Source organism: Neltuma alba, unplaced genomic scaffold (assembly GCF_004799145.2).
Source record: "Neltuma alba isolate B1F8T4 unplaced genomic scaffold, ASM479914v2 tig00005777_pilon, whole genome shotgun sequence".
NCBI classification, from domain to species: domain Eukaryota; kingdom Viridiplantae; phylum Streptophyta; class Magnoliopsida; order Fabales; family Fabaceae; genus Neltuma; species Neltuma alba.
Genome location: NW_021634229.1, coordinates 111755 through 123376, shown reverse-complemented (window position 1 = coordinate 123376; position 11622 = coordinate 111755). Strand labels below are relative to the sequence as shown.

The 11622-nt window shown below is 39.3% G+C and overlaps 4 protein-coding genes across 4 annotated transcripts; 1 reads left to right on the top strand and 3 right to left on the bottom strand.

Annotated features, from left to right (window-relative positions):
- Window positions 1–832: 832 nt before the first annotated feature.
- Window positions 833–3807, top strand: LOC114748711 (protein RICE SALT SENSITIVE 3-like). The gene is made up of 7 exons (XM_028937165.1): window positions 833–1466; window positions 1554–1604; window positions 1842–1970; window positions 2198–2303; window positions 2477–2518; window positions 2652–2708; window positions 2930–3807. Exons 1-7 carry the CDS (start codon window positions 1336–1338, stop codon window positions 3632–3634), a joined length of 1221 nt encoding a protein of 406 aa, XP_028792998.1. The 5' UTR covers window positions 833–1335; the 3' UTR covers window positions 3635–3807.
- Window positions 3808–4576: 769 nt separating this feature from the next.
- LOC114748714 (uncharacterized) lies at window positions 4577–5615 on the bottom strand. Its single transcript, XM_028937167.1, has one exon. It carries the CDS (start codon window positions 5558–5560, stop codon window positions 4862–4864), a length of 699 nt encoding a protein of 232 aa, XP_028793000.1. The 5' UTR covers window positions 5561–5615; the 3' UTR covers window positions 4577–4861.
- A 2115-nt stretch (window positions 5616–7730) lies between these two features.
- LOC114748716 (squamosa promoter-binding-like protein 3) lies at window positions 7731–8796 on the bottom strand. Its single transcript, XM_028937169.1, has 2 exons — window positions 8443–8796; window positions 7731–8236 (listed from the first exon to the last, which is right to left on the bottom strand). Exons 1-2 carry the CDS (start codon window positions 8760–8762, stop codon window positions 8053–8055), a joined length of 504 nt encoding a protein of 167 aa, XP_028793002.1. The 5' UTR covers window positions 8763–8796; the 3' UTR covers window positions 7731–8052.
- Window positions 8797–10127: 1331 nt separating this feature from the next.
- LOC114748715 (uncharacterized) lies at window positions 10128–11335 on the bottom strand. Its single transcript, XM_028937168.1, has 2 exons — window positions 10625–11335; window positions 10128–10539 (listed from the first exon to the last, which is right to left on the bottom strand). The coding sequence occupies exons 1-2, from the start codon at window positions 11000–11002 to the stop codon at window positions 10267–10269; spliced, it is 651 nt and encodes a 216-aa protein (XP_028793001.1). The 5' UTR covers window positions 11003–11335; the 3' UTR covers window positions 10128–10266.
- Between the last annotated feature and the right edge of the window lie 287 nt (window positions 11336–11622).

Genomic DNA, 11622 nt, shown 5'->3' with positions numbered 1-11622 from the left:
ATGCTTATCACCAAATCTAAAGCGAGCCCTTCTCCGTTGAGGCCGGTAGTCCCCTTTCATCCCAAAAAGCAGATTGGAATTGAATATCATTTTTCTCGGTAGGTAAATGAAATTGCACATCCTTCTTCGTGCATTACACGAATTTGAAAGATCAATGTCATTTTCAATAATATGAGATACTTTTTTCTTGCTCTATATTTTATTATATGTTGAGTTCTTTTTTTTTTTGGATCAGATATTATATGTTGAGTTCGCATCATACTCAAACACTTAAAAAAAATACAAACACTTACATAAGAAATTAAATTATTTTAAATAATTAATAGAAAAACATAAATTTCGTGACATATTTCATTCTTAAATTTTTTTTATTATAAATGATACTATTTACAATTTTGTTGGCCAGATATTACTCAAAAAGTATAAATTAATTATTACCGGCACATGATATAAAAAACCAGATAAAAAGTTCACTTTAATTCTGAGTCTAAAACTCCAATATTTTTTTTTTAAATTTATAATTTTTTAAAACATTTTTATTAATTATGTACATGTTAAAATGTTTTTAATACTTATTATTAAATATAACTAAATTTTTTTAACATAATTAATTTATATTTTAAGTCATCAGAGTAATGCCCGCAGCATATGAAGATCAGGATCCGATGATTGATGCGTCCTGGGACAGTAAAAGAGAGGTGAGAATAATGGGATTCAAATATCAAGGAGAGAGCTGAGCTAGCAGTCCAAAGTAACCTACTTTCTGAAGATGAATTTTGTGGAAGAGACAAAAGGGTAAAAATGTGAATTGGTAGAGAAGAGAGAGAGGGGGGGGGGGGGGGCGAGAGAGAGCGCGAGCTGGCTCTTCTTCCTTCCCCGTTCCTTTCACCTGTGTTGCGCTCTGGAAGAGACAGAGAAAAAGGATAAAGGCTGTCCCCACAGCGTTTCATGGTTACATACTTACTACATTCCCAATCCCTCTTTTCACCTCCCTCCTCCTCCCGAACTAACCTTCTCTGGGCCAGCACATCCTCTCACAGACTCAGGACAGACCTCACAGCACAAAAGTAATTCCAAAGTAAAGTTTGAAATGAAAAGATAGCAACTTGGTTGAGACGAAGAATTGGTCTTCTCTGGGGTGGTTAAGCATTGTAGAGCAGCTAAAAGGGAGGTGTTTTAGAGATCGTACGCAGTAAAGAAGAAGAGGTGAAAAAAGAATAGGAAGGAAGGAGGGGAAAAAAAAAAGAAGACAAAAGGGAGGGAATTAATAGTGAAGGGGGTGGAGAAAAAGGGTATATAGTGAGATTAGAAAGAGAACGAGGGAGAAAGAAAGAGATGGTGGGCTCAGGAGCATCAGATAGGAGCAAAGAAGCTGTTGGGATGATGGCCCTTCATGAGGCCCTCAGAACCGTCTGTCTCAACTCAGACTGGACTTACTCTGTCTTCTGGACCATCCGTCCTCGCCCGTATGCCCTTCTTATTCCTCTCCTTTTCCTTTCTTTTTGCTAATGCCATGGTTTCATTCCCTCAACTTCTTCCTCTTCTTCTTGCAGAAGAGTCAGAGGAGGTAATGGCTGCAAGGTTGGGGACGATAACGGCAGCTTGTAAGCTTCTTTTCTCTTAATTTCTCTCTGTTTTTCTTAAAATACTCAGCTCCAGCTAACTTGCTCTTTGTTCTCTTGGTTACTTTCTTGGCATCCAAACAGAGTGTACAGTTCTGTTCTTACGAGCTACATAACTTTGTAAAACTTGATGCTAAGTCATTAGTGATTCTCTGAACTGTTTAAATTAGATATTTTTATGAATTGACGTGCGTTTTGTTGGGTGAAATTTGTGCGAAGGATGCTGATGTGGGAAGATGGGTTTTGCCGAGGAAGGGTTTCAGATTGTCTGGAGGAGATGGAAGGAGAGGATCCTGTCAGAAAAGCCTTCAGCAAAATGTCCATTCAGTTATATAATTATGGAGAAGGGTGGGTACTGGGTAGGTGTTTATATGTTGTTGTGGTTGTTACTATTTACTCTCTCTCCCTGTCTCTCTGCGTCTCCGACCAACAACATCTGATTGATGATACCATGTGGTTGGAAGGAATTAAAAGCTAGTACACTAAGCAAATTTCATCTTCTCATCTCTTGTCCGTGTTTCTGATTGGGTCTTAAATGGTTTTTTTTTTTTTTTTTTTTTTGGTTGTAAAAATAGGCTGATGGGAAAGGTTGCATCTGATAAGTGCCACAAGTGGGTCTTCAAAGAGCCAACAGAATGTGAACCCAACATCTCCAACTACTGGCAGAGTTCCTTTGATGCTGTATGATAAATCGATGATACTTTCACTTCCTTCTTTTCCCTTTAAAATATAAATTTTTTTTTTCCCAGCACAAGAGAATCTAGCATTTAATTTTAGCCTTTTTCTTGGTTATCTGTAGCTACGTAGTGATTGATTGACTCAATCCCCTCTCTTTTTGATGCCATTAATTGCAGCTCCCTCCTGAATGGACCGACCAGTTTGAATCAGGCATTCAGGTCAGCAAAAGAGAATCAATGTTAAATCTTGACATTATTATTGGTTTTCCAGAAAGCTTCTTTGCAAAAGAGCTTTCAAGTTTCAGTCTTTTTTTAGCTTTGATTTCTTATTGGCATTCAATTCATGAACCAGACCATCGCTGTAATTCAAGCTGGCCATGGCCTTCTCCAACTTGGCTCTTGCAAGATTGTGAGTACCACCACTCGTTTTCTGTCGTTCACACGCTCACATTTTGTGTTTAATACCTGTTCATCTTAACCGTACATTTTGGTCTTGAGATGTCAGTGGATTTCTCTGTGATACTGATTTTAAGATGACAGATACCTTTCTAGTTTCAAAACATCACATACTATGGTATTCTGTGACGTGTGTGTATATATATATATATCCTGATTTGCTATTAATTTCAGATTCCTGAAGACCTCCATTTTGTGCTGAGAATGAGGCATACATTCGAATCTCTGGGGTATCAATCTGGGTTCTACCTCTCACAGCTCTTCTCTTCAACAAGAAACACTTCATCTTCAACTTTGCTCCCTTCAAAACCGTCCTCCACCATGCCGATTCGAGCGCCTCCTCCTCTTTTCAACTGGAGTCAAAGGCCACTCGTAGCTTCAGCCGCAGCTTCAATGCTATCCTCACCCAATTTTCAACATACGGCAAGACTTGGAGGGTTCCCACAGACCAAAGACGAGCCCCATGTGTTTCTGATGGCTCATCATTCGTCAGCTGATCAACCTGCAAGAATGGAAGACATGATGGGAGAGAATGAGAATGACATAAAATGGCCAAATGGACTGTCCTTCTTCAATGCTCTCACAGGACAAAATGATGATGCTGCCAAGCTCTTGTTCAATTCAGAGAGCTTAGAAAACAAACCAGATGAATCCTCAAACCCTAACGAGTTCTTGAGCTTGGACAGCCACCACCAGACAGAAAGTGGGAGGAAAATGGACAAGTTCAAGAGGAGCTTCACTCTACCTGCTAGAGTGGCTTCATCTTCTTCATCAACCTCCATGGATCATCATCATCATCAGCAACAACAACCGCCTGTGGAGTATAGGAATCCCGAAGGAGGTATGTACTCGGATGTCATGGAGACCTTGTTGGAGTAGACGGAAGAAGAAGGATGAGAAGGTGTTTGTATGTAGGCACGGTTGATTACTAGTGTTCCTTTCTTTTTCTTTTTCCGTACCATGTGTTTTGCCTTCTTCCACATTGTAATCCTGTGTTTGTGTTTTGACCTAATCGGACTTTAGTAATGATCATTCCTTTAAGTTCAGCTTCACATAAAGCTTCCTTTGTTATGCATTTGATCCATCCAACTCCCCACGTATACCATACTTTACAATGCAGGGTGCCAGAGGCCTGCAATTTCAGTGGCATGTATGGAAGAAAACTTCATCCATTACAGGAACGAAAATTTTTCCAAAGAACTTCATATTGGATTGTTCTATGACCAGTTTTGATCGGATTGATCCTGATCGGAATAATGTACCTACGAATATAACGTGAAGATAAGAATTTTCATACGTTGCTGTCGTTTGTCTTTCTATCTAATCTTAATCGAAAATAAGCAAGCAAATTTCCTGGATGCCCTGGTGTTCACGTACCCACCATTATTGACTTCCTACATCCATGAAAAGATGAAAGCTATGTTTCAAAACAAGTACTCGATTAAAAGAAAGCAGCTTACGCTTTGGGCAGTCCATTTATTTTTCGTACAGAAATTCGAAATCAGCCACCCGCTTCAATCATAGTTTTATCTCCCTTACCGGGATTGCCTAGATTAGGTATGCACCTTGGAAAATAATATAGTGATATCAGATCATATATCTACTAGATCTTATAAGAGAACAACTCAATGACCGACAAGCCAATGCAAATCTTAATTTTCTTTCATACAATGTCTCAAAATCAAACTATATACCCTTTTGGTCAATCCTTGGAGATCGAAACAAAAGTATTTTTTCGCATCCATATGCAAAAACAAAGAAATCAAATCAAGGGCTAAGCTGATATGCACATCATCATATTAGAGCCGAGGATCCTATATATATATATAAATAGGATATGATGCACCCATAAAAAGGAAAAGGAAAAAAAGCTCACCAGTACAAATGTGAACAGGTTAAACATTTAACCGCATTCTCAAGAGATTTAATAAATACACAAGTGAATTTGAGAGCAATATATGCCAGTTCTTTCCTCCGAAGGTTCAGCATTTTGAAAGAACTAACAAGTAACGAATTTGCAAATTAACCTGTGCATTTATTATTTTGTTTTGAGAATATAAAATGAGGACTAAATTAGTTAATTTGGTGAAATTAAAATCTATATCATTATTTCACATTCTCTCGCAACTTTATTCTCTCTTTTCTCGACGGCTCCAAGGCGTGGCACTCTTTGCATGCCATCACAATCCACCGGAAAAGTCTCCGGCCAAACGGAAATCTCTGATCCTCCCTCTTCTTCTTCTTGTTCACGAAGTCCTCCTTCTTTCCTTTCCTCCGAAGCGACGAGTCTCGGCTCAAGGCGGTGGCCGGCACTGGTGTTATATATTGCCACCTCTGTGAACATCCATAAGCCATTTTATTATTCCCCTGGCAGGGTCTCCCACCGGACGACGACACTCTGCTATAAAACAACCTTCGCTCAGAACTATCACTCGAGCTTGTCCTCGCGCTGCTGCAACTACTGCTTCTACTGTTGGTGCTGTTACTTCGCGATGATAACACCATGGAGCGCGAGTTCTTGCTACTGGTTCGGCTCACGGCACGAGAATTATGGTCGTAGAGAAGAATGGTGGGGTGGGGTTGGAGTGGCGGGAAAGAGTGAGGAAGAAGGCGGCCGTTGAAGAAGATATGATCGGCCGGGGAGGCTCTAGATGGATCGCTGGAGGGAGAGTCCGGGGTTAAGGATCCGAACTCAAAGTCATCGACGTCGTCCCCGGCGCAGGAGTCTTGGTTGGGAGTGCTAGGGAAGGAGAAGGAGTCACCGCCGGAGCCATTGTTGTGCCGCGGCCCGTGGTGGTTTGCCATGGAGGTGGCCTGGTGTACTGGGTGTGGAGGGTCGGTTGGTGTGTGGTTGTATATATATACACTGGCAGTGATGAATAGATCAGTGAGGTTGATGAAGCATTTATATATATAAAAGATACGAGGAATAAATGAGAAAGAGAGAGGAAGGTGGGACATGGTGGGAGGGAAAGAAGGTGTTATGTTGGGTTCAAAGTGAGAAGACTAAGGTGGCGCGAATAATGTAAGGCATAGGACGACAACTCAATCTTAAGTTTAACATAGTTTGTAATCATGCTCTAAGCCTCTCACATGTGTAAGTGTATGCCACATGATTTTGCACTAAAAAGGGGGAAGAAAACACAAATGATCTCTTTGCATTAATGTGTCCATATCGGATTAAAATTGGATGATGACTCGTTAGAAAAGAGAATATGAAGTTCTCTTGACGTTTACTTTCAAGCCTGAAGTAATAGATAAATGGTGGCGGATAACTAAACTTGCTTGGGATAGATTAGTACTGTGTATAAATAATGTGGGAAATGACCTATGATTGCAAAGACGAAGGCTTTTTTGTTGTGGGAGATTAGATGACAGATGGGGTAGTGGTGAATAATAATATATAATGAGATTGATGGATGATGAAGAGGGTTTAGTGGGTTTGGAAAGTGGGAAATTTTGCAGAATCATAATGTCTCTTGGCCATCACAACATGTTTGATTATGATTCATCAGTCTTCGTTAATCCCAAGTACAATTGAATAGATTACTCATAATATTAACAAGTGACAATATATAGCCCCTCTGATCAGCTCGCTTTTTGTGTTTTGGTTTTTCTAAGTGACACAGAGTCCCAAATATGCCCTTTCCCATACATATTAAAGCATATTTACAAAAGAAAGAAGAAAGAAGAAAAGGAAAAAGAGAGGCTATAAATATATATATGTGTGAGGAGTGGTGGTGGTGGGGAAGAGTATAGCGCAATTGGCTAGCTTTGATTGCAGGAGGAAGCAAAGGCTCTTGTCAAAGGTATATAAAATAAGGCGAGGGATGTGGGAGTGTGTTGATTATGATCAAAGGGCTCTCTTTGACGATGAGTCTGAAATTAAAGGAGGGGACAAAGTGGGGATTAGGGAATAGCTTGGTCTGTGTGATTAGGGTTTGTGAGGAAGAAGACATGGGGTCCCACTTTAGATGATGATGCCTCTGGGACCACAGGTCAGCCAGATTTATCGTGTTGGTCTTTTGATCCAACCCAAGCAAATTATTTCTCAATCTTACTTGCAAAGCACACCTGTGAAGCCTATTATGAGGCAAACCCCATCGGTTTCAACACAGCCTTGTTTAAGAGCCTCCATGATTTTCATGACTCCATTTTTATTTAGCTCTCTTTTGACTATACCTTTGAATTTGTCAAGCACCATTTTCTATGCACCTACTTGCCAAAGTTTTTGCATTATTTTTTGTATACCGATTTATTTGAAATAATAATAAGAAGAAGATAGAGAGAGAGAGAGAGACAGTGTGTGTGTGTGTTTCTTTTTAATTAATCATATGATCTTCACAAATAAACATATACTATACCAACCTGCTTGATAGATGAGCATGTGTTATGTGCAATTACATTTATTTTCATCAATTTATTCATATATGTATAAATTTTTTTATATAATGTAATAATTATAGCATAGACATCTGAGTAATTGAAGTAGTTGGCTTATACAATTTGGAATGAATTAAATTTATAATTTTTAACACAATTTAAACTTCATTGAAATAAAGTTTGAAATGATTTTTTTAGATAATTAAGTGATGTTTTTAACAAAAATATTACAAAATTTTTTTTCATTGGATTTCACATTAGTTAAATGATTTGTCATTTGCGTGAGGACAGTTCCTAACTTTAAAATAGAAACTCCGTTAAACTTGGTTGGGACTTAGGCCTGCGGACTTATGGATGTACTTAGCCTATGGGTTGGATTTGGTAGGATGGACCAATGACCAAATCTACAGAATGTTTCACTTCATTGTTGCTTTACGTCCAGTGTTGTGAAGGAAACAAGTTCGCTTTGGCCCAAATTATCAAACCTATTTTGAATCAATAAACAATCTCCTCTTTGGGGGAAGAAGACTTGTTTTATTACATGACCCAGAATTTATTGATCTATGACGCGTGCTTGGGATTAGATTCCCGTCATTGTTAATTTGTTAGCTTCTTCGGACTCTAGCCCTCTATTGCAGAGAAAAAAAAAGGGTTCTTTATTAGGAGTAGAGATCACTAAAATAAGGGACGCTCAAACTAGTTCACATGTTGTAAATCTAAAAACAAAAAAATGCACCATTTTCTGTGAGTTGGATGCTTTATTTATTCTTATAACAGAAGCTGTTATGCATGTGCCTTGGCAAGCAAGGTAAGGAGGCAGAAGATGACAGAAGACAGAGAGCCTGCTGCTGAGCTCTTTAGCTTTATCTGATATGGAAAGACTTGCTGCTCCAATTCCCAGAATTAGCGTCCATCTAATTCACTCTTCTTCCTCTGTCATCAACATGCCTGAAACGCCCTTCCATTGGTTTCTGATGATGACTTTCGCCGCCATCATTGTGAGTTTCAGAATTAATTTTCCGCCGCCTCTCATTGTGCTCCGCCAATCTCCTCCGGCAGCTCCTCTTTGCCTCATCAAATTCCCCTATGTCGTGGAACCTGCACATTCCCCATCATAGTACCTTATAAGATGATCATTATAAAAGCAGCAGATTTAAATCATGATTCTTTGAGAAAAACAATGGATTTCAGAAGCAAAATTCCTAATTTAATGTTAGAGAACACGAAGATCAAGTCCAACATTGATGGTAAAATGATGAAGCTAGGGATTCAGATGAAGAGAAGAGATGACTAGGATGAATCACCTGCTACATTGCTGGCAAAACCTCTGCCTCAGGCCCGCAACGATCACAACAGGCGCCTTGGAATGAAACTCACACACTTTATGGCGGCGATGATATCTCTTTGCATCAGCCAAGTTAGCTCCACACCTGTCTGCTTGACAGGCACTTGATCCTCTTCTGTTAATCCCACCAACCCCTTTCTTCTTTTCGTCTTCTACATGACTACCAGTAACACTCTTCCTTTCATCTTCTTCCTCTTCTTCGTCTTCTGCTTTTTCAATTATTTTATCCTTTGACTTCTCATTGAATGGTCGTTTCCTCTCTATACTTCTGTTGTCCATTGTGCGCCTGACAAACAGGCGGGGATGATGATGATGAGGAAGAAACTTGTGACTTTGAAGAGCAATGAAGTGAAATAAGGAGGTTATTATAGGGAGCAGAAAGGTAGAAAAGACAAGGTGATTAAGAGTGTCCAGACCATTTAAGTTTAAAAAAGGCAAAAAAAAAAGAAGTATCAATTTAAGATTTTTTTTTTTGGCCTGTATCTGTATAGGAGAGGCAATGGGGGCATGATGGAGGATTTTGGATGCTCTGGTAATTTTCCACACGAACCTTTGGAATCTTGCAGTAAGTGGGAATTGATCTTGTATGGGTGGTGTTTGGAAAATGATAGGCTCACAGATAAATACAAGCTAGTCAATTCTAGATGCTTTATTGTTGATGTTGAAGATCACTTGGAAATAGGAAGATTATGCCCTATGTTTAAGTCCTGTTGTACTTTTACATTGCAAAACTTTTGAGTGGATTTAGGTATGCATTATCTCTTTGTTCTACTTGGTTTTACTTCATCAATGGTAAGATCAAGCATTAATCTAAGACGTACAGCAGGACAGTGACGTATTTATGCACTAGATTTAATATCTTAAGCATCGTCAAGACTTGCAGAAATAAAAATTATACATCCGCCAGATTTTTCAGTTCTGCATTGCTTGCCTCTTCCTCTTCCTCTTTTGTCCATGAGAATCAGAATGTAACACCTATCATTCTCCTAGTGAGTGGGCTTGGTCCCCCGCTCTTCCTTTTATTCTTCTTCTGTTTGTCACATAGTTAAGACTTGCAATAAGGTGGACTAAGAAGAATACGTTTGTGATATCATATCCAAGGGTCCTTTTTTCGTTGTTGTTTTCTTTTGCGTTGTGCAGTACAGTTGTGAACAATTCTAATGTGGAAGAACAAAAGTAAGAGAAAGCCTTGTAGTGGTAGAACATTCTTCAAGTAGCATAGAATTTGTTGGTCCCAAGCTTTTGGATGAATAAAGCCTAAAGCCTGCGTCTGGTTTTCACAGCCGAGTTATGAAGTATATGATCACGAAGTTTCCTTTCAGCCTTATTGAAAGATACAGAAAATCTTGCTATTGCGCTTTTCTAAACTTGTCTTTTCTCTGATTCATGGCTTGTCATTTTTGCTACTCTACTTTATATGAGGACTTGTGCGTATCTGATTCTGGCCAACTTTAGGTACAAGTGATAAGCTCAAAAGGTCCATAATTGACTTATTTTTTCCCAGAAAATATTCATGCCAACTTGAGTCTCAGAATCTATCCGCTTATATCTCAATTTGTCAAGAAATTAGTCTAGTTAAAATACAAGTTCAATGGCTTAAACTAACTAGTTTATGAATCTGTAATGTCCTCTGATCAATGATCACTGGTTCAAAATATCAAGCTCCTTTTCTACAATGTTTTCGCTTTACAACTAGTTCAAAGTAAGTGAACGTCACAGCTTGTTAGAAAAAGGAAACAAAGCACAAAATTGAACCTAATATTCGTACAAAACTTGCCACTAGCTATAGTTCTGTCTTATCACATCCATCTCCAAGCTGGCCCGTCAAATCCTCAGCACATCTGTACTCTGCTGTGTCAACAACGTTGGTATCAGCTTCTGCCGTAGTTGTCTCTTTGATGTTCTGGGTAGCTTTCTTTGTAGCGTCCCATGCAATATCCACTGTCTCCTTGGCTGTTCCACCGACACTCTCCACAACCTCAGTTGCTTTCCTTGTCCCTTGTTTTGCTGCATCAGCCACGTACCCTGACATTCCACTACCCTCATCATCATGACCCTGGAAAAAAAAAATTATGAGGATCTCAGAAAAACTGAAAATGATACTGAACTATTGATGCAGATATTGGACCAGATCACAGTACTTGAGGGCGTGGATAAGCAGTTGAGAAGCACATTGAGCTGGTGGTGATCAAGGCGATTGAAGGAAAACATGAATGGATGGTTTGGAGAATTGTTTGGTGAATTGGAGAGAGAGTAGTAGAAATCTGTTTGCCATTTTTTTCTGAGTGAAGATGATGAATTTGTGCAACTGTGTGACTTATAATACTATGAGGGAGAGCTGAAAACAAAACAGAGAAAAGAAGATGGAGAAGGGTAACTGGGTCGGTGACACGTGGCGGAGGAAGTAACACAAATGCTGAGAATGAGTCATGAACTTCTGGAGATTTAGCTTTCAAGTCTGCTTGACACCTGTAAGTATGTGCAAAATCTGCAACCGGTGAGTATAGGAAGGAAAGCATCAAATTCAAGAGGATCCAACATGGTAAATTATGGGTATAGTACCCCTTCAACCTTTAATTCTAAAGAATAGAAACAATTATGCAGGCGAGAGAAGGGGAAATCTGTTTGGCGTTGTGAAGATGGTGGCGAGGGTTGATTGTGTGATTGGGTGACTTATAATATTGTGAAAGAGGGTAGAAAACAGAGAAAGGAAGATGGGGGAGAGGTAATTGGGTCGGTGACACGTGGTGGAATTAGCACAGATGATGAGAATGAGTCATCTACTCGTGGAGATGTAGCTCTGAAGCTTGCAGGACACTTGTAAGCATCTGCAAAATCTGCAACCCTAGCAAGGAAGAAGGAAAGGATATACTAATATATATGTACGGTCTATTCAGCCACATGGATTTTAGATCCGTTCTTTAACACTTACGAATCATGTCCACTTAATAAGTTCATCAGATTCTATGAGTTGTTTGAGAAAATAGATAATAAAACTTGCATCCCTTTTTCCATACCAAATGGATAACGTATACGCATACTAATATGATGTAAAGGCTTTTTTTCCCCCCCGTAACATGCAGAGGCTATAAGTTAAAAAAGAAGCTCAAACACCAACAAGTGTTGGTCCATATTGGTT